At 47.5% G+C, this 22924-nt stretch overlaps 1 protein-coding gene across 1 annotated transcript in view; it reads left to right on the forward strand.

The window, feature by feature from the left end:
- Positions 1-22924, forward strand: part of EPAS1 (endothelial PAS domain protein 1) — an 84010-nt gene that overhangs the window by 49984 nt on the left and 11102 nt on the right. Inside the window, exons 3-7 of the mRNA XM_053890658.1 lie at positions 6518-6669; positions 7091-7175; positions 10557-10675; positions 10770-10975; positions 19643-19749. Of these exons, the coding sequence (XP_053746633.1) occupies positions 6518-6669; positions 7091-7175; positions 10557-10675; positions 10770-10975; positions 19643-19749 (669 nt within the window). The remainder of the gene's footprint in view (positions 1-6517; positions 6670-7090; positions 7176-10556; positions 10676-10769; positions 10976-19642; positions 19750-22924) is intronic.

Below are 22924 nucleotides of genomic sequence, written 5' to 3' on the forward strand. Positions count from 1 at the left end.
TTGTGCAAACCTGGTCAGGCAAAGACGTTGATGAGAGCTAGGTGTGGGGGGCAGGTTCTTCCTTGGTGGGAGAACCAAGGTTGAGCAGAAGCACCTGGGGGCCAGCCCTGAGTAGGGGGTGCAGCGATGGCCCTCACACATTCAGTGAGTTGTTTCTGTTCTTTCTTCTGATAGACAGCTTTGATTTCCATGCTCCCCCACATGCAGTCATTCTTCTCAGTGGTTCAGAGGTTGGCTTGGTGAAAGCCGTGAACCAGAGGCTGGGTCCCCTGAGCACATCTGCCTGCCTATGTGCTGGCATGAGCCTCCGTGTGCCAGCCACGCCCTGGGAGACGGGAACACGGTGAGACCGCACACATCCCGCTCAGGAGCTGTTGCAAGTTGTGGACACAAACTGCCTGCCCTCTGGCTGGTCTTGGCCCCAGATGGACCAGAGCCCTCAGCACGTCAGCTCTGGTCCTCTCCGTCCTGAGGAAAGAAATGACGGAAAATGATAAGAGTGTCTACATTTGGCCGTCGGGTCCTGCTGTCCTTGACAGAGCAGTTCTCATAAAACACGCATTACCCACGGTGGGGAGGAGGCAGTGGATGGCTTTTCAACATCCCCTTTCTCTGCCTTCTCTTCCAGGCTCCAGCTGCACATTCTTTAGACCAGTTGTTGAAATCATCTTCAGGAATTGCATGTGAGACAGGATTTTTTTTCTTTTTAAATCACATTTTGCTTTTTAAAAACATGCCATACAGTAAAAAGGAGAATGGGACTTGTGGGCACACAGACCCACCCTGGAGCCTTCTTTACAAGTTTGTGAGAATCTCTTCACTGCCTTTGAACTTTCCTGTCTCATCTGTACGAGTGGGCTGACAGGAGTTCTTTTGCAGTGCTGAGGATTGATCTAAGTGGATAGAAAAGCCCTATCCTCTCTGCTGCCACATAGGAGGTTCTTCACGAGTTACAGCTTAGAAATAAAAGTCATTACGAAGAAGCAAATGGATTTAGACTAAGTATAGGCTTCTGGAGAAATCGCATAGACGGAAACCCGGCAGAAACTCTTACTGTCCTCTTATACCCACCTTCCAGCAACGCCTATCAAAATGCCGAACAGCCAGGGTTTTCCAAGTCAAAACAAACCACAGATTCATTATTGAAGCCTTTTAACAAAGGTGAGCACTTGTGTTGGCTCACTTTAAAATAGGAAATAGCCGGTTGCCTAGCTCAGAGTTCAAAAGGCTAAAAAAGACCAGGTTTTGCTTTAGAAAAGTTTCTGCTTTACTTAGTAACACGCTTCCCTTTGATTTTCACAGTAGGCTGTTCTGTGTGGGAATGTTGGAGAGGAAAACCTCAGCGCTGAGAAATTCAGCCTGGGAGTCGGGACGGCCGAATGAGATCCATATCACAGGAAACAAACTGAAACAATAGCTTTATGATATTAGCTTCCACGCTGGGCCGAGAACAGAACACACTCTGACGGGAACATCAGTGGAAGTACCGCTTGATTGTCTGAAATCCTCTTTCAAGATGAGCCCCGCAAACCGTGACCAAATGAGGGTTGCTCCTGCATTCGGGGGGCATCAAACAGCAGCAAATATGCAAAATTGGCTTTCCACCGTAAAATTGATTTTTGGCTTCCCACACTCATACGAGGTGAAATCAAATTGATTTTACACGATTGCTAGAGGTCATTATGTAGCAAGGTTTCAAAAGAGAAATGTTAGGTTTATTATCAATTCATTGGCATGAATGAATCGATTGATTCATGTCTTGCCCACTCACCTTCTACTTCGAGCCTTTTGTCTGTCCTGTTTGGAGAGGAGCTGAGAAGCTGATTCGTGCTGAAATGTAAATGGCTAAAAGCAGCTAATACACAGTCTCTTCTAGAGATACTGACCTTGTTCAGATCACTCCCTTAACTTAAACCAAAAAAGTCTGGTAAAAAGGTATTTGGTGACCCCGGCCCTGTACATCTTACGAAGGGTACTACAAAGACGTAAGGTAGGATAATAAGCTATGTAAAGAACAAAGGAATGAATCTCACATGGTGGATGTTTAAGGCCCATTGGGAGGCCAGCAAGATCAGGTAAAACACAGTGCCTTCTGCTAAAGATGTAAGGATAGCCCAGGCCCACTACCTGGTGATGGCAGTGGTGGGTCTATGGGCCTGGGAAAGTTGGAGGGGAGGAATTGGATTGAAAAAGGAGGCCCCTGTAATAATAACTAAATGGTGACTGCCGAGCACATGTGAACTGGGAAGATCACATCAGCATGGTTTTAAGAATGGTCAGAGCAGTCCTGGAACTTTTCAGGGTAGGAAATAAAGAGGGAAGATGACCCTGGTGGAATAAAAATGCATCCTGACTGACAGTACCTTGTAACAGTCTGGTCTCAGAGACCAGGTCAGGAATGTCTGCCCTGCCACCCTGCCCGCTCACCCCAGATGCCCAGCTCCTGCTGCCCATGGGGTCCCGCCCCACATGGGTGGTGCTGCCTGAAGGAAATGAGCAGTGCTCCGGAAAAAGTGCTCCGAAACCTCAGCCCGCGCATATCCTGGCTGTGGGGAGTCGTCATCAAAGCCTGTTTACTGGGGCTATTTTTAGCATTAAAGAATCTTGTTGTGCTCCCCACGCTGAGCATGCATCGCCTCAGCAGATTGCCTCTGATTCTGATGACCCTCCTCTCTCTTCTGGGGGTCAGAGCCTGAAGGGTCCTGGGAAGCGAGTAACTGAGACCGAACCCAAGGCAACTTAAAGACCCCTTAAAGAACCCAAGGCAACTTAAAGCATCTACTAGTGGGCTCCTCTTTATTTAGCACTAAAGATTTCTTCTGGATCGTCGTGAAACTTTATGGTGGTTTATCTTTGTCCTCCCCACCCATCTGTAGATTCCCTCAGCAGTAAGATTGCTTTTAAGGGCACCTGGGTGGCTCAGTCAGTTAAGTGTCTGACTCTTGATTTCAGCTCAGAATGATTTCATGCTTTGTGGGATCGAGCCCCGTGTTGGGCTCTGGGCTGCCAGCACAGAACCTGCTTGGGATTCTCTCTCTCCTCTTTCTCTGCCCCTCCCCAACTCACTCATGTGCATGTGTGCACACGGTCTCTCTCAATAAATTAAAAAAAAAAAAAAGATTGCTCTTACACCTTTCAGTATCCCTGATTCTCCCTAAGACGGGATTGAGTACATAGTGACACTTCTTTACAGATGTCCTGACTGATTTCCTGCCCGGTGCCTAGCACAGGGCAGACACATAGTAGGGATGTGATAGCAGAGAGTGATAGACGCGTACCCCTGGCCCGTAGGGTGAAGGTCCGCCTCCAGCCCTGCAGTTTTCAGCGTCAGCTCCAAGCTGACAGTGAGCTGGCCAGGTTCCTTCAGAATCCCCTAGGAGGAAAAGCAGGTGCTGGAGCAAATAGTACCACAAAGGCAAGAGGCCAGCTTGTCCCAGGGGTCCCTCGGGGCCGGCCTGCTGGCTTCCTGGCCCTGCAGCCATTGTGACTTCAGTCCCAAGATGTTCTATTTCCATTCGTGGTCCCTGAGTGCCCCTTTGCCTTCCTCCCAGAGGCCGGCTGGCCAGCTGCTATAGCCAATTCACCACCTCCTGGAAGCAAGTGTACTAGGCATGGATGGAAACCAGTTTGGCTAGGTCGGAACTGTTAAAAACAGGAAATTTTAAGCAGAACTATTTCCTCTGGGCCTAGCTAACCCAAATAGAGCTGTCTTGGGATTACACCAGATTTTGATGTCAGTGTTGCCACTGAGATCAAAGAAATTGAGGAGAAAAAAATTGTCTCAATAGGCCAGGAATCACAGAGCTGGCCTTTGCTGTCTGGAGAGGGTAGTCACCTATCTGGTGTGATTTAATGGTGCTGGAAACCTCTCCTCACCCATCCCCAAAATAGGTCACCACCTGCCAAAACAGTTTGATTTTCCCAGCACTAAGGGTCACTCATAGGACCTTGAGTTAAGGCAGTGATTCTCAACCTGTAGCCGTAGGTCCAGCATGTCCACATTACCTGGGAACTTGTGACAAAAGCATATTCTCAGCCCCACCTGAGCCCTACTGAATCAGGAACCCTGGGGAAGGGACCATCCAAGGCCGGCTTCATGAGTGTGTGCCCTGTGTGGTCCCCCAAGGCACATTGAGAGGGGCCCTGGACGTGGCTTAAGTTTTCAACGAGAGGTCTCACATTTTTGCTTTGAGTTATGTAGTAGTCTGGGCCCCCAAATCCTTGGCTTTAGCAAGCCCTGCAGGGGACTCTGGTGCACGCTCAACTTTGAAAGTACTGAGTTCTATCACCATCTCTCCTAAAGCCCCAGGTTAAATATGGCTGTTGACTGGAACCACAACATTAGCAGTAACGGCATCCACACCTAGAACTTTGGCTCATTATCATCAGTTCAGCTGACTAGTTGGTGGGCAGAAACCCAATGCAGGGATCGAGTGTGGGTATGTGTGTGGCACCAGGCTGTCCCCAGATGGTCTCCCCTCCCAGAGGCTAGCTAGGGTGTGAAGGGGAAAGAATTTCTCTCATTGTTTTCACCATTTTTGCAAAACAGAAGAGAAGCCACCAGGCTACTACTGTCTGCAGCCCAGCCCTTAGCTTTAAAGGCTGCTAGCCTGTCCCTGGACTGCCTGCTCTCTTGGTGCCTCGGGCACGTGTGCTGGTCCCATGTCCTGAAGGTGGCTGGTCCCCAGGGGTGCCACCGAAGCCCCATGGTAGAAACATCTCCTAATTTGGATTTGTTCTTGAGGAATGACAGCATATAGCCCAGAGCTTAAATTTAGGGGCTCCAGGGAAAAGAAAACTAAATAAATCCAGTGCCCTCATGGAGAGGGCCTTGGACCTCATGTCACAGTATCCATGCGTTCCTTGCCAAGTGGGCCATAAATCTAACTGCATTTCACATTCCCCAGAACAGCCTCGTGTTGGAAGACTCCTTTTAGTTAAGTGAGTATTCACTTTTTATAAGGGACAAATTACTCTCTAACCCCCTTGTTCTGTTAAGTTAAAGGAGGTCTACATGGCCTAATGTTTGTACTGGATGAATACAAATTTTTGTAAGTACATGTATGTTTGGAGTTCAATGATGAGGTAGGAGAAGCAGGGCCAAAAGAAAGTCCTTGGTCCGAGGACAACAGCCAAGGGCCCGGGGCCTGAGAGCTTTGTTTGGGACAAGAGCTGAGCCTACATCTCGTCTGCTGTTCCGCAGGCGGCAGGGGTGCCCTTGAAAAGCTGGCGCTACTCAGAGTGGTGGTTGTGGGGTGGGCTCTTCCCCGGGTTGCCCCTAGCGACTACTTCTGCAACCTGATTCGTGGCCTCCTCGTGTGATCTCTGCACCTCTGGTCTTCACAGTCTGTCTCCAAACCATTCAGAGTACCATTGCCAGGTGATTCTCCCTAGAGCAGTGCTCTGCGATGCCACCGCTCCAGGATGCTGGGCTCCCCTCAGCAGTGTCTCCTCAGTCCCCGGGTGGGAGCTTGCTCCAGGCCGTACCACCTCCCTGTTTGCCCAGTGTCTGCCCACCTCGACCGGGCCCAGAAAGTTCTTTCACCTAACAGAGTGAATCCCTGTTTTTTTATGAGCTGCCTCAAATGCCCTTTTTTGGAACAGTTGTCTCTGACCACCACAAAGTGACCCCCTCTTCCCCTGAACCCTTGAGCACTTACTGTCTATATTCGTCTTTGGTCACCCAGTTCTGTTGCTCCTGCATTCTTACTTAGATTTGTACCATCGTGTGCTACACGTCCCCTATCTAGGCTTTCAGCAATTTGGGGAAAGCGGCACTATCCTAGACGGAGCAGAAGAGGGGGGAAATCACAATGATAGGTGGTGTTTTAGGCATTTTAGACACTCATTTAATCCTTGCTACTCAAAAGATGGAAATTATTCTTTCCATTTGGCTGATGAGGAGACGGATATTCAGAGAAGGTGTTAGCCAAAGTCATAGCCTAATGGGAGGAATGGAACCTGCATTTATTTGACTCCAAAGCCTATAAATAGGAGTGTAGCTGTTGAATTCAGCGGCCTGAGCCCACTAACCACAGTCCTTATAACCTAGGGCAAATGACTGACTACGTCTCTCTAAGCCTCGTCTGTAAGGTGAGACAAAGAATAGTACCTACGTCACAGGCGTTGTAAAGATAAGACAGTATATTCAGTGCAGTACCTAATACATATAGTCATTGCTCAGTGTGTGTTAGTGGTGAAGGTTACGGTTTCTAGTACCACTGTGACTGCCATCATATCTATGACGCCTGCTGCCACCGTTACCCCTGGTCCTTCAAGTATGCTGCCACTACAGCCACACTCCTGCAGAGCCCCATCAGGGTGTCCTCTGTGTAGTGCTTATCAAATACCCACGTTTTAGGCATGTGGTGACACTTAGATGGTTGGCAGTGTGAGTTCCAGAAAAGTCCACCTAATGCCTTTGAGCCATCCCTGGCTGGTGTTCGTTTGTGCCAGTCACATCTGTTTTAGGACCACATTCGTGTAAGCCACCCAACCCCCCCACCTCTCTTTCCAGTTTGCTCTGAAAATGAGTCTGAAGCTGAGGCTAACCAACAGATGGACAACTTGTACCTGAAAGCGTTGGAGGGTTTCATTGCCGTGGTGACCCAAGATGGCGACATGATCTTTCTATCGGAAAACATCAGCAAGTTCATGGGACTCACACAGGTGACACCCTCCTCTGGCTCTTTCAAAAAGGGAAGACGTTCGCTTTTGGGGGTAGAGATGAGTGGAAGGTTCTGTTCACATCCATCCTGACTTCTCCCTACCTGTGCCCTCCCCCACTCTCTCTGATCTCAGGCTACAAGCCTCAGGAGCACACTCCCAGGCCCTGGTGTTGAGTTTGACATTGCTGATGGACAGTTCTACTGACTAGATTAACAGACCAACCCTGTGAATCAATTCTCTGTCATCAATGGCAGTCTTTTATGTATTATGTCCACGTGTCTGTAGGAAGCCAGACTGGAATATGGGAAGACCCAGTTCAGCCTACTCTCTGTCTCCCGACCTGGAAGGTGGCTCAAATGTCTCTTGGAGACCTCTTCTTCAGAATTAGGAGTAATGAAGCCCAACCTTGTTTTTGAAACAGGTGGAGCTAACAGGACACAGTATCTTTGACTTCACTCATCCCTGTGACCACGAGGAGATTCGTGAGAACCTGAGTCTCAAAAATGGTAAAGTATTCTTCACTCTATGTTTCATTCCTTCTTACATCACTTGGGAGGGGATCTGTATTCCCTCTGTCTACGAATGTAAGGCTGATGGATCATGGTCATTATGATCCAGAAAAAAACTGGCATCCCTAAAATACCCAGAACATTGTACTCAGAACTGTGTCTGGACGGCCCTTCATGGCACCTGATGCCATGCTAGTAAGGCAGTCCTTTAGGTTAGGACATTGTCTCCAGCAGGTTTCACCACCTGTGAGGCCAGCGCCTCTGCCAAATGGGGCCACCCAAACCAGTACACTCGTCTGTGCGCAGATGTTCGTGGAACCTATTGCTTTTACCTGTTGTGTAACAAACCACACAGTGCATTGTGGCTTGAATGATCATTTTATTACCTGTCATATTCTGTGGGTTCTGCGACTGGTTCTTTTGCTCCACATGACATCAGCTGGGCTACTGTTGTCTGGGGGCTGGACTGAGTGGAATGACCAGGATGGCTCCCCCACACGTCTGGGACCTTGTGACCAATAGCTGAGGCTGGGACTCTGCTGGGCTGCCGGCAGTGCTGGACCTCTCTCTCACTCTGTGGAGTCTCAGAGCCCCTCCCTCTCCAGACTTCTGACACAGCAGCTCAGGGCTCCCAAAGTACAAAAGCGGAAGCTGCCAGAGTTTCTGAAGGCTTAGCCCTGAAACTGGCACTGCATCACCCTGCCCCATTCTGTTATTAGAGGGAGTTATAAGCCAGTCCCTGCTCAGGGTGGGAGGTGAGTACACAAGGCCACGGATATCAGGAGGCATGGCTCATGGGGGCCAACTTTGAAGACTAGATAAGGAATGAATCTGTTCCCCGGGTGATAAGACGCACAACAGGTAATTTTTGATGGAGAAGAGATTGAAAAGCTCTCATATATTGTATCCCACCTATGGGGGGTATCCAGCACATACCAGCGGATGGAAGGGCCCACATAAGCTGAAATCACTTTGCAAGGACAGTCAGAGCTGGGGACCTCCAGGCACAGGCACAAATGAAGATATTGTCAAGAAGACTGAAGCTTTGAGCAGAAGCAGGGCTCAGTGACTTTCCAGGTCCCTTCTGAATCAGAGATTCCATCACTGTCCTGGGCAGATTGTGCCCATGGCTGTCCATCCCCTGTAACATCTCTTACCATGGGGTAACATCACGGCCATGGGGTGCTTGGCCAGCCTGAATGACAGAGGCAGTGGCACCAAGCCTGCAGGGTTGGGCTTCTGTTCCTGCACACAACTGCAGAAACAGGTGCTTCACAGGCCCACCTCCACCCTTGCTACAGTCGGAGCCCGCAAAGTGTGGAATTATAACCCCCTCCCCCGCTAAAGTTCTCACCCAGCCCCTGCGCTCTCCCACCTCAGGACCTCGGGCCACCTGGCTCCTAGAGTGCACAGGCTGGAGAGCATTCCACAGGCCGTTCAGTGCCTTATCTGTGCTGCTGAAAGATCTTGTCTGCTTCTCAGAGGAAGGGGCTACCAGACTTTCTGAATCTCTTTCTAAGGGAGGTGTTGGGAGCCTGGGAAAATGGAAAAGTCTCTTGTTCTGGACTCCAGAAACTCTTCAGCCCTTAGGTTCTCAGTCGGAGCTCAGCCACTGACCTAGTCTCAGTCTGACCGTGAGACCTGAGCCAGGCCACTCCATTGCTCTGTTCCTCAGAGCCTCTCCTTTCAGACTGATGGTATTGGACCAGGCAAAGTCTAGGCAGGACCTTCTGCTCGCAACTACCATGATTCATAGCATGATTCTACTCTATTTATCTAAGTAGAACTTTAGGTCGCTTGGTCCATGTGTCAAGGACTTGGGATCAAACTGTATGAATCAGCAAATCCTCATTGAAGGTGCCGGCCTGCGTGGACTCACAATCTGGAAGCAAAGGGTTAGTGTGAACACCGAGAAGGAGATAAGGCCATGAGGCAGATTGTGGAAGGCTTTGAAGGCCAGGTAGAGGGCCTCGAACTTTATCCTGTAGACAGACGGGAGCTTTTGAAAGTTTTTGAGCAGAGGTGGGGTAATCTGATTGGAGCTATGTTTAGAAAGATTAATTAAGTGGCAGAATGGGGAGAATCTAGAGGTTAGCAAAGTTAGGAGGCCACAATAGTAACCTATGCCACAGCCACAAATGAGTCCCTCCAGTCCACTTATCAACAGCACCTGAACTGATCCTAATAGTGGATCCAGGCCCCAGGATAGAAGAATATCTCATGATATGTAGACCCCACTGATGAAAATGAAAATTGTAGGGACCATCATTAAGTTTTGGGAGAGATGATTTTATAATCGTGTTGAAGGAATGTTCTCTCTTAAAAAAAAAAAAAAGAGATTCACTTTTGTTCTCTTATTTCATGGGCTAAACAGCTCCTAGGGAAGTTTAAGATAGATTCAGAGATGCCAAAATTCATTTGATATAGCCCTTTGAGGATACATCAGTCTGATATATCATGGCCCTCTAGAGGTTTATGGAGGGCTGTGACTATTTGGGGAAAAAAGGCTCTGGATTGTTCTGTGATGCTGGGCAGGGGAGCAGGAGTGCACCCAGGAAGGTCCAAGAGGTGGTGGTGGTGGAGGCAGAATTTAGGCACTGATGAGGGGGACTCAGCTGGCACTCACCACATTCATCACTGTTCTGTGGAAAGTGGGAAAAGTTCTGAGTGGGCAGGCATCTGAAGACTATCAGAAAGGAGGCTGTGGTGTTTGTCGTGGCGATTTATTTAATTCTGGCTGAGAAAGGATATGATCCGTGTTGAGTTAATCTTCAAAGTGAACTTGCTTACTAAACCCAGGAGGCTTGGACCAGAGCCCTGACACATGTCGCTTTAGGGAGAAAGCTGATGGCTTGGTATCCTGAATGCAGCTACCACAGGTTGAAAATAGGGCCCTGGAGGGATCAAATTACTGAGGGCCAGGGATGAGGAAAAAACGGGGGTGTCTGAGGGACATTTCTAATCTGAGAGGTTTATCCCTTTGAGGAGATTGAGTCTCGCCCAGACCGTCCCTTGGAATTCCTTCTAGGGGACATGGGCCTGACCCAGGAGAGGCATGCCAAGATCATGGCTACTGGTCACTCCTTGCCTTGCAACCCTGAAGTGAGCACTGACTATGTACTAGGTGCAGTGGGAAACAAAACAGTGGAACAGCCTTCAGGAGCTTCTACTCCAGTTGGAGAGACCAGCCGGAGATGAGACGTTAGTCCGTGGGCCAATATGGTACTGAGCGTTCATGGCAGGCCACAGGTGCTAAGGGAGCAGATTCTCGGGAAATACGCACAATACATTGCCCAGAAAAACTGCATCAGGGCCCCTCTTCTGAATATAAGCATGAAACTAAAAGTCAACCGGGTCCCTCTGCTCGCCCCCATCCAGGCTCTGGTTTTGGGAAGAAAGGCAAAGACATGTCCACAGAGCGGGACTTCTTCATGAGGATGAAGTGCACCGTCACCAACAGAGGCCGGACCGTCAACCTCAAGTCAGCCACCTGGAAGGTAGGACGACAGCAGGCCTGGGCTGGAGTCCCCCACCCCAACCCCCGTGTGTGCCGCTGGCCCCACAGCTGATCCCCCCGTGGCTGGTCTCCAGGTCTTGCACTGCACCGGCCAGGTGAAGGTGTACAACAGCTGCCCCCCTCACAGTAGTCTGTGCAGCTTCAAGGAGCCCCTGCTCTCCTGCCTCATCATCATGTGCGAACCCATCCAGCACCCATCCCACATGGACATCCCCCTGGACAGCAAGACCTTCCTGAGCCGCCACAGCATGGACATGAAGTTCACCTACTGTGACGACAGGTGGGGGCCCCGGAGCGCGTGTGCCGTGGCAGGGCTGTGTCTCACCTGCACGGGCGTGCGTGTGTGGCTGTGCCTGTGGGAAAGGTGTGGGTCTGGGGCGGGAACATTGCATTGCCAGGTACAAGTCTGTGGGCGTGTGTCACTGTTTCATCCCATCAGTGCGGCTGAGGGGCTCTGGGTACCCTATTTGGTGGTTCCCCATTGATGCGATGTCAGGGGCCAAAGGCAGAGCCATTCTGCTCTGTGGCCCCGTTGTCCTTGTTGAGTGTGTACATAGTCCTCCACATATGTGTCAGGCTCCTGAGCAAATTTCCAGGAGTCTCATTCCCAGGAGACCAGGGTCTAGAGATCTCCATCAGCACTCCCAATTCAGAGAGCAGCCAGGAGCTTTGGGGTCTGAAACTGCCCCATGGCTGCAAGCCTTCCACCTGTTCTCTTCCATTAATGAGCTCTTCCCTCAGCCTTTGTTCCTTCTGTGTCACCTCCATCCCAGCTACAGTCCAGGCTAATTTCAAAGACTTTTTGATGAAGGAAGCTAAGCTAGACTCTAACCCCCCAAACCAGGCCCCACTGACAGCTCTCCTATGGGAGAGTGACGTGCTTCAGTGTTGGCTCTGGCAGGATGGGCCGGGTTCAAGTCCAATAGGAAATGTTCAGTGTGGGCTATTATTCTCATGCTAAATTGTTCTTTATTATAAGTTGTTGAAAGAGTGCCTAAGATTGCATATGTCCCTTCTTAGAATTGGTCTCCACTCGAGGCACAATTAAAGGACTTTTGTGAAAGGGTCCTTGAGTCATTCCTGGCCCCCTGTTCTGACCACCATGGCACCAGGACCCAGGCAGCAGCTAATTCTCTAAGTAGTAAGAAGTACTGTAACCTCATAGGGAGAAAATGCACATATGAAGACTTTTGTCCTAGAACTCTGACACAGTCGATGTTGATTACTGTGGTTAATAGTGTCATTATTGTGATCGGGATGAAGATTGGAGATAAAGGTTGTCCCAAAGGCAGGCATTGGAGAAATCCATGTTGTGTGTAAGGGGTCATCTGTCAGATGAAGCCTTTGCATTCAAAGGAACATTCTTGGCAGAAGACACAGATCTATAACATAGACTCTCCAGATGACATGGGAATTCCCACTGCGTGGCCCACATGTCTGGCTCCAGGATGGGGTTGTGCTCTGGATGCCTTAGCCATACAGCCCGGAGCAGCCGCTGTCGTGCCTGGGACTCTGCAAGCTGCATGTAGCCCCTGTGAGTGAAGCCATCCCTCATGTGACCCCACAAGCTCTGGGAAAACCCTACAGTCCAAGAAAATAACTCAGCATCTCTAGTTAATAGAAGACAGGGATTTTTTTTAAGCTTAAGACTTTGATCCTTGTTAAAGTGAAGAAAAAAATCCTCTGGAAAGAGTAATCTGAGGTTGTCCTCCTTTCATTACCTTATTTGAATGGGTCTCAGGTCATTTCCTGAAAGCAGCTTTGCTTTAGATAAAAGAAGAGGGGACACACGTAGCAGGAATTGGCCTAACAGTGGTCGAGGAGGGAACGGACACAGAGCAGAGAGAGATCCCTGGTGCCGACTGCTTAGTCTGGCTCAGGGCTTACAGGCAGAGTCGATACTGGCTTGAAGGAACCTGTGATTTAGGGCTTTGTGACTCAGAGTGTGGAGGGTGATAGTGCTTCTAAGTTCTGCTGGACACATTGCATTTTCAGCAAAATCTTGCCTTTCAATAAACCTAATTACATGGCCCGAACTCTGAGTTCAGTGGGCTGGAGGGATGAATACAGAGGTGCTTTATGTATACAGAATGCTGTGCCTCACGGAAGTTGTGTTTAACCGATTAGCAGATTAGTTAACAAGGGCACAGACATGGCTTAGACGGTTTATAAAGTGACTATTTTAAGTCCTTAATCCTTAAGTGCTATTTCTCTATTGCTTTGATGAGAACTGGAGTTTTTTGGGTTTGGTAGCTTGTTTTGTTTTTGCTCTTTCATTAGAATGGGGAAAGGTGTACATGAACACACATGTACACAGACACACACTCTCTCTTCCTCTCTCTCTCTCTCTCACTCTGCCTCCTTAATACCCTTCCGAGATCAATGTTTCAAAAACCAACACTTACATATGATAGCTAATGGGGCGGGGGACTGCTTTCCATTTCCCATTTAATCTAGGAATTCACTAGATTTGATGACATCTAACTACATTGAGGGGCTGTAATTTCCCACCCAGGGGACTACTTTACCATAAGGAAAACTGAAAGAATCTGATGAAAATATAAGGCAATTGGAATCCACAAAATCACTTTTTAAAGAGGGCTGAGTACTTTTTCTTCCGTGTATAGAAACCACAGACTGATGATAATAAAAAAAAAAAAAAAAAAAAAAAAGGGTGTTGGAGAAGAAATAAAGGGAGAGGGGAGAGAAATAAAGCAGAAAGAAGAGAGAAAAATCAGGCTGTAATCTCACATTTAACTTTCGGGTTCCCACAGTCCATGGAATCCAGGCAACGGGGTTCTGAGGCAGCCACAGCAGAATAAAGGAAAACAGCTCAGAATGCGCTGGTCCCGTGCCTCATCATAAAGGGTTAGAGGACCGTTATTAGGTCTCTCATTAATCATCTAAAAAGTAAACATTTTACAAAGTAAATTCTGTGACACTTCATGTCAGTTACATTTGCGTATATGTGGTTGACTGCTCCTGACAAGGGGAGCACCATGGTGGCAAGGTTAAGGAAGGATGTCCTGACTATCACTGTGACCGATGATCTGTCTCCATTTAGGACTCCCACAGAGCCGTTCTACTCCGTTTCCTAAAATACTGAGCAACCAGTGAGCCAGCTGTTATTTACTGAGCATGTACTGTGTATCTAGCCCTGTGCTGGAGACTATTCTAGCAAATAAGTAAAAGAAATGGCTCCTGATCTCCAAGAGTTTAGATATTGAGACACCAGCAACTTAATGAACTGCAGTAGATGGCACAAAATAGAGCATTCCGTTCACTGAAAAGGGAGATAGAGGTTATTCACAAATAGTTTAACTCTAAAATGGGGTGGTTCTTAAATTCATGTGGAGGTGCCACCTAGTGGTGACAGGGAGTAACTGCGAAGGGAGCCAGGCATCCAGGGAGAGGGCCAACTCTAATTCACATAATCCTACCGTGATTTGTGTGTGAGTGTTCCTGTCTCTGAGAAATAAATTATAAAAGCAGATTGTGGGTAGGCTCCATATCAATAGGGAGAATACGGTATCAGAGTTACAGTGAAAATTTCAGATTAACAAAGAGGATCGTATAGTCTACAGTTAAAGAATTTGAAGGCAACCCTGTTTTGCCATTGGATTAAGGCAACATGAGGCATAATTGGGTAAGTTAAGATGTCTGTGTTTCAAATTCTGTGGGTCAAATTTATGACGAATTCTCTTTATACACAGAAGAGGGGGGCACCTGGGTGGCTCAGTCGGTTGAGCGTTCGACTTTGGCTCAGGTCGTGATCTCATGATTCGTGAGTTCAAGCCCCCCAATGGGAGGGCTGCTGTCAGCACAGAGCCCTCTTTGAATCCTCTGTCCCCCTTTCTCTGTCCTTCCCTTGCTCTTTCATGCACTCTCTCTCTCTCTCTAAAATAAATAAGCATTAAAAAAAAGTCTGGAATAATAAAAATAATAGTAGTGAGAGAAGAATTGGGGATCATAAAGAGAATGTCAGTGAAGAAAACTATAAAGAGCCATGAGTCATGAAATACATACACATCAAAATACTTGGGAGGCAGGAGTATTGAAATCAGAGAATAAAATACATTAATTTTAGGCAAATTAGTAGTAAAAGATTATATACTTTCATTGCATCATGAGATACACTTAATAAATTATTGTACTTTTTTTAGAGGGTGGGTGGCATTTGAAAACTCAGAGTGGCCTTTCAAATTAATACATGTAGCTTTTTAGTACCATACCTAGTGTATTCTAAATATTTTTGCAGCCCTACACATTATTAGCCTTTCTGCTCACATCTAATAGAAGAGGGTGTAGTGACTTTCTTTAAATCTTTGAATTAGAAGAAGTTTTAAGTGCTCTCCTTGACATCTATGTCTCCTCCAAATGACAGTGTCCTGAAATCAGCCAGAGTTTGAACATACATATGAGAAATGCTTATATATTATCCTGCCTGGTCTGCTTGAGATACTCCCCTAGAAGAGACAGCTCTACAAATTCTCTTTGCAATATATTTCGAAGTTGAATCAACGTCCTAATTCAAAGATTATTTCTTCTACACGATCTGCTCCTCTCTTGCAACAATTCAAGGCAGATTTCTTCTTACTGCTTGGGGGTCCCAAGGTAACCGAAGGCAGCTGTGGCGTTTGGTGGTACTCAGAGCAGGGTCAGTCCAGGACTGAGCTAGGGCGGTCTTCCTAGGTATAAAGTCACCACACCCGTTGCACATCACACCGACAAGATGAAAACTGTCCCTTAACTACAGAGCTGTTTGTATAGATTTCACAAGGCCACATAATATTTGAGGAAAACGCAAAGCTTAAGGACTACTGTTTAAAGCAAACAAAATCTGGGTAAAAGTATATTAAAACAGAAGGCATTGAAATCTGAGTCTGTGAGCAGTCTGGCTATTATTAAGGAAATGAAGTTCCAAAGCTTCTAAGCCCATTATAGAAACCAAACTGAGGTGAATCAGGTTGTTGCTGGAGACAGGCCACGGCCAGAAAGGGTGGAAGGAAAGAAAACAGACTTCAACAGAAGTATGGTTTATTAGCACATGCATTCTTTGGAAAACAAATACGCGGTTTACAAAGTCCTTAAAACTTTTATCCTCTTGAATAGTTTAAAATACCCTCTAAACAGCTTGTTTACATGACGAATTGATTTAGCAAACCCTTTACCCGCCTAGGAAGCAGGGGTAAAAGCCATGGCCAGACCTTGTTTGCCTCCAGGCAGTGGTGTCTAGAGTCAGGGAGCTTGCTGCCGTGTCCCGCGTGCACGTGTGCTTAGCGGTGTCACCTGGAGGAGGAACGAGCCATCTTAGGCCTTTTGCTGGGTTTCCGCTGCCCACTGAGGCAATGGCATGGATACTGTAGCCAAGAGAGGCACAGGTAATCCATGTTGAAAAGAACCTGTGGGCATTTACAGGTAAAGAACAGTTGAAGGACAATGAGTAACTGTCATTTTACATTATGAAGACATATCTGATTCTGAATCCCAAAGCCAGGCGGTCTGACCCACATCTTAACTTGGCATAACACTTCAGAATCTAGTGACCTTTTTTCCTCTGTATTTTCTGTTTTCTTTCTGCCTTCTATCTCTGCCTCCTGTGGCTGCCCATCTGTGTCTATCTCTCTCTCTGTGCCTCACCCTTGATCTGTTTCTTCTACTTTATTGTTAAAGAGTGAGCTCTACTCTTCTCATTTCTGAAATCTGGTAAATTAGGCCCTTTTACATTTCCCTCTTCTCTAAAACAGAACAGCCCTACTGAGTTGACTTTTTAAATTTATGGGTGACCCCAGACTGATTTTTTTTTTTTCCAGTGAGTCAGGGCCCTTAATTAGAAAGAAAGAAAAAAAAATAGTTTTCCCTGCCCCTGATGGAGAGAGCAGATGAAAGCGTTATCACAGCCCAGCTCCACAGGCTTCTCTGGGACCCGGGGAAATTAGCAGCGAAGGCCCTTCTGTGCTGTCATAGCTGACCCTATAAACAAGCTGGGTTCATTAACCTCCCCACTGGCGTCTGCGTGCCTGCAGATGGAGGGGAATGACCATTAGCTTGAAGTTGGGGTTTCCTGGCTTTGTGAAGTTTGACAACTCGAATGTTCTTCAATTGTGTTTGGGGTATGTGTATTTCCCAGTTTTTATAGTAGTCTGTTTAAAGGAATGAAGAAGGAGACATTAAATATTTATTTTAGTTGACAAGATAAATGAAGGCCACTCCTGGGAAGTTAGCTGGCAATTCTGAAATCTAGGTTTGTTTGTCTCCTTCCAAAATATGCCCATTGTGTGCCTTTGAATGCATGGTAAAGTAATTAGATTTTTTAAATGTTTTATTATGAGGCTGATTATCATAAACATTTACTTTGAACATTTTAAAGATTCTAATCTTGAAAGAAAATTTAATTTCTTCAGGGAGTGGTATCCTATCTTTTACAGGATGGCCTCATTTTTGAGGGTCTCTAGAAAATGCTAGCCCTGTCCAGAAACAGAAGCAATTTATCTGGCAAACCGGCAAGCCTGTTAATGGCCGGTCCACTGTCAGCAGGGCCCACTGGTATAATTCCTATTCCCAGGCTTACGCTCAAAAGCCCCGGATCCAATAAGAAAGTTATTTGGTTGTAGAGAAGGAAGAAAAGGCCAGCACTGTTCCGCTGTCTCCGTGTTCTCCCCCAGGCTTCACCTCGCTAAGGTGCTGTTGGGCACCACCCCCAGGATCAGGCTGCCAAGGAACATGTCTGTTGCCGATGAGTTTAAAGGCCTCTCTGCTCCTGGCCAAGTGAGGGGACAGATCCTCCTGGTGGGAGAGCAGCTGGCTGGCACAAGTGAACTGCTGAGAATCTTTCTGAAGAAGTCTCCATTGGGGCTGAATCAGCTGAGGCCTAAGCTGCTTAGCCCCGTTGGGCTGCTCCTTGTCTGACCAAGCGTTTAACCCCAAAGTCTCACCTAGGCAGAGAATTTTTCTCTTCTCTGACCACACCAGCCACAGCTTCCAGAATGAAGACAGGATGTATTGAATATCACGAGGGGTTCTGCTGAGAATTGTGTGTGTGTGTGTGTGTGTGTGCGTGTGTGTGTGTGCGCGCGCGCACTCACTGACATGCATTGAGACAAGTTACTCATGTTCTGGGAGAAAAAGTCGAGTTTTATTGCCCAGATCCCTTAGCAGTGCTGGAGGAGACAGGGCTCTTGTTGTACTTTAGGTCCTAAGACAGAATCAATCCACTGGTCAGTTACTCAAGTATTTATCAAGTGTCCATTGGAGGGAAGGCCAAAGGAGAAAGTGGTCCCTAAGTTCAGGGGTTGGCAGCCTAAGATGTGGGTAATTCTCTGTGATGTTATATCCACCTGCAGGACTCCATGAGAAGGAGACATGGGTGAGGGGTGGGGGAATTAGGGCTCTGTGGCGAGGGCCAGGCCTTGAGCTGGCTTTGCAGTCATCAGGGCCTGGAGAGGAGGGGGAAGGAGAAAGTGTCAAGGCTCTGCAGCAAGAATGGGTTTTCTGGGTGTGGGGCACTTTGAGGAGAGCTATCTGCCAGGGCACAGCATGTAAGACACGCTGCAGGTTAGTTGAAAATCAAATTGCTGGGGAAGTTGGGGACCAGATTCCAGGGGGTCTTTGAAGTTAGGCAGAGTATATTTACTCTTGATCATGGTGATGATAGTGGTTGACAATACAGAAAGCTGTCAGTGCTTAAATAGGGGAGTGACAAGATGGAAATAATATTTTAGGGTGATTTGCTCTGGAAGACACGTGCAAAGGCCCTTTGGAGGGGGGAGAGAATAGGGACAGGAAATCAGGGGCCCTTGCGTCTACTCTCTGCTTGTGCTTTCTCCTCTGTTATTAATTCCCAAAATGGATCGATGACAGGGCTTTACTCAGAAGTCATGCGTTCTGAAATAGAGCTCGTAATCATAAGAACATAGCCCCACTCTGACTTGTGGTAGGCCAGGTAAACAAGACAATGAGCCCATTAGGAAAGCTGTGAGATAAGAAAGACAAGAAATAATATTTAGATATGATGTGGGAAAGCGGCTAATCTGGTGGTTCTTGGGCAGGTCTTCTTGATTTCAATGGTTCTGGTACAGAGCAAAGAGTCCTAAGAGTGTTACATGACCCTTCACAGTTCTCCACATTTGTCTGCTCTCTGCCCACTTTCCGTCAAACCCAGACACCTTACAGGGTGAAGACAGGGACGCTTGGGACAGCCGAGCCCTGTCATTTCAGAGCTGCCCCTGCCCTTTATCAGAGTATAATGAGGAGACACTTTTCCACCACCTTACTTTTATATTTCTTCCCCTCAGCACTTCCCACCTGCCCCCTTCCCTTGAAGTAGGGAGGGGCAGGTTAAAGTTCCATGGAAGACAAGCCTGATGTCCAAGAGGTACCCGAAGTCACCAGGCAGGGCCTAAGGAAAAGCACTCAGAGAAGTGAATATCAGACACACACGGGGATCTCCTGCCCACTCTCCTCCTCAGTCACGACTTAACACACAGACGAAGGCCGACTCTGTGCTTTTTCCCAACTTGACACCACATCGTCTTCACTTGTGTTTATATCACCCTGTACTAGCATAAGCTTGAGCTGGCGATCGGATCCCTGGTTTTCATTCTTGGTCTGTCCCTGGATGCTTGTGTGGGCATCAAGCAAATTGTCTGCTCTCCCTGGATCTCTGCTCCCTCACCTGCAGAAATCGGGAGGTGGAGGGTGGGAGAGCCCCGTCCAGTGGAAGGGCAGGAAAAGCGGAGGTTGGGTGGAGCCACAGTTGCAGGTTGACCACATGTTTTGTTTTGTTTTGTTTTTTAACTTGGATGAATGGTGTGACCAGGAAGCCTGGAGTGTTTTCATCAGAATGCGTGCATTTGATTTACCTTCTGGATTTAGCTCCTTGAGCCCCCACCCACATTCATGCAGTGTCTCTTCCCACGTGATTTTTTTTTTTTTTTTTTTAATTCAGAATCACAGAACTGATTGGTTACCACCCTGAGGAGCTGCTCGGCCGCTCAGCCTACGAGTTCTACCATGCCCTGGACTCAGAGAACATGACCAAAAGTCACCAGAACCGTAAGTTCCTAGAGTGCCCTATGTGGCTCCCTTGTATCTGTGGAATATGGCCTTGAGTGAGGTGTGACCAGTGAGATAAGACCTGCTTACCTCCTTCACAGACGTCACATCTTCTGTGGCAGACGAGCCCCATGCCCTCAGGATGGTCAGAAACTGAGGCTGCCACCAGCCCAGATGACAACTTCACACAAATTAGGAAGAGGGCACACACCCTTCCTCAGGGGGGGACACACCCATGCCAAGGCACACAGCTTGGCGAGTGGAAGGCAGGCTGAATCTCAGTCCCCACGGGCCACCTCCACCCAACACCCACATGCAGTCAGCAGTCTGTACAACCCTGTGGGACAGCTCTGTAGAGAGCAGTACGAGACAACACACAGTCAACTGGGTTGTATGCTATTGAAGGAAGTCCACACATCCTGAGAAGAGGAGGCCTGGGAGAGTTCAGGAAAAGGAGAGGACAGAGCACTTGAGTTGCACCTTGAAGGATGGGGGAGGATGGGGCTACATGGGTGAAAGTCATAGGGCACAACTCAAAAGATGTGTTGAGGTAGGCTGTGGTTCTCCCAAGAGATCTTGCTGGATCAGAGAAGTCAGTTGGAGGCTGTCCCAGGCATACTAGTGATGGCATATGGACACTGTGCTTTGCCCCTTGAACGAAAACCTGAATTCTAAAAGAGATTCTGGAACAGGACTGTCCAATAGAACTTTCTGCAGTGGAACTGTTCTATACCTGCATAGTCCATATGAAATGTCTAGTGCACCTGAGGAACTGAATTTTTTGTTTAATTTAATTAAATTTAAATAGCCACACCTGGCTAGTAGCTACCGTATGGGACAGGGCAACTCTAATGCATTCACTTAGCCATTGTCCTAATTCAGACATCCTATTTGCAGGTGATCCAAGACAACTTCCTTAAATCCATACAGCCCGTCAACACGCAAGGACTCTGGGCCTATAACCCTATATTGGCCCACTGGGGGACAGAGAAATTTATGGGATTACTGCCCGACTTAAGGGATCTCATTTCTGAAGGAAAAGGAGGGTTGTGGGCTCTGTGGGAGCAAGGTGGCTCTTACCTTTAGCCTCAATATCTAGCACAGTGTTTGGCAAAATGCAGGCACTGAGTGATAAACCCAAGGGCAAAACACATATTTGGGAAAGAATGCTTCAAAATAAGTGGTGATAGTGGTGCAGACCAAGGTGCTGAGAGGATCATAGGAGGATTAAAAATGGGTAAGTCTAACAAGATTCCCTGGGGCCCTGCTGCTCTTGGGCCTCCAGGATTAGCTGTGGCTTGGGGCGGCAGTGAAGAAAATGGCGGTGCTGCTGTGTGTCCATTGTTCTTAAATCCATTGTCTGTCCTAAGGCTAGGCCAGCTGAGTTCAGAGCAGCTAACAGATTAGCAACCCCTATAAGCTGTACGTGAGCACAGTTAATATTCTCTTATGGAGTGGGATCTTCTCTTTCTAATTGGTCTCTCTGTTTATTCCTCATGGCTTTGGGGTTTGAGCTGACAGTGCAGAAGGGCCCCTGAGGATATCTCAGAGAAGTTTATCACTCTGCTCTCTGGCAAAAAAACCAACCTAGATTCAGTCCCACTTAGAGACCCAGAGATGGGTGCCCGTGGATGTGACCCAGCCCTAGCCTGCCCCAGCTTTGAAATTGTAGGATGTGGTTCTAGCCTTCGTGGTAGGATTCCCCATGCTTTTCTGTTACATGATGGTTCTTGCTCCCAAAGTTATCCCAACAATGTGACTCAGGGACCTGGGCTCTGGCCCAGCTCTGGCCCAGGGCCTGGCTTTCTGGGCCTTTGCTCCTTTAGATGTAAAATTGGGGAAAAGTCCAGCTTTTTTTTTTAATGAGCCAAGGGTGAAGTCAAATTAGGGTTCTACAAGTAGACTAGAAGGTACTAGAAGGTTCTGGGAAATCCTGGAGGACAGTATTGTACTTTGTCTTCTGGGGTGGGAAAGTGGAGGTCACTACTATCAAAGGGAACAAAAATGATGACTTCTCACAAGGCATATAAAAAAGATTTTTTCTTTCTTCTTAGAAAATCCTGGATCCTTAAAACAGAGCTGGGGTAAAAATTTGTCATATCAGTTTCCTGCTGACTCCAGGGAAAATATGGTGCTTTTTATTGAATCTGTATATTTAAGCATTAGGCACACTTAAAGGTAATTCATGACCCAAATAGAAATCACAGGCTCCCTTCTTCTCCTGATGAAGCCAAGTGAAGCTGCTCTGAGCTCAGAGGCCTTGTACCCAGCCAGCAAACCCAAATCCAACAAAGGGAAATCTGCATGGGTTGGAAATCGTGTTAATGCCAGCTAAAACGGAAGCATCTATTTCTGTGTGTGTGTGTGTGTGTGTGTGTGTGTGTGTGTGTGTGTGTGAGAGAGAGAGAGAGAGAGAGAGAGAGAGAGAGAGAGAGAGAGATTGGGTTTGTGCAAATAAAGTTGTAGCACAGATTCACACCAATGCTGTGGAATAATTGGAGGCCCAGCTTTGAGGCTGGTCCAGGTTTATACACCAGCATCCTGAGTTTCCGCATCTATGTGTGTTTTAGCCTGTGAAAGTTTACCATTGAAATTACTGGGGAAGCTCTGTCCCCAAACCAGATTTAGATAATTGAAAGCCATCATTTCCAAATGGATTAGTAATTTATACATTGTTACTCTTGGAGGTAGGGGTGGGAAGAGCTAGGCGGGAAGGTGGGGGGGTCGGTTTCTCTTTGTTGTGTGAGGACATTATGTGCTCTTAGGAAAACAAGATTAAAGGCCATAAAAGGCCTATCTACCAGGGAGCAGGCCCCTCACCAAGGCTGGCATTAATGAACAGATGGTTAGAAAGCAGGCGTAATTATATTCTACTGACAGAGCAGGCCCTCGCCTGCAATCACTAGAAATGTAGTTAAGACCTTTGCTCACTGTACTGTTTAATCAAAAAGAGTAAGAGCCCTGAACTTTGTCTGCATTAAGATCCCACTAAATAAGTTAACTCCAGGCACTTGAAATTGTGCAAGAATCGTTTCTTTGCAGCAAGGGATCCTCAGCAGGGCACATAAAGGGACATCAGGGAGGAAGTGATTTCTTTGGCCAAGGAGTCCCTGATGATTTCAGACCACAGCAATAGCAAATCAAGTCTTCCCAGTGAATGGCGGCTTGGGGGATA

The sequence above is a fragment of the Panthera pardus genome, unplaced genomic scaffold, assembly GCF_024362965.1.
Source record: "Panthera pardus isolate Hobbes unplaced genomic scaffold, ASM2436296v1 HiC_scaffold_25, whole genome shotgun sequence".
In the NCBI taxonomy this organism is placed as follows: domain Eukaryota; kingdom Metazoa; phylum Chordata; class Mammalia; order Carnivora; family Felidae; genus Panthera; species Panthera pardus.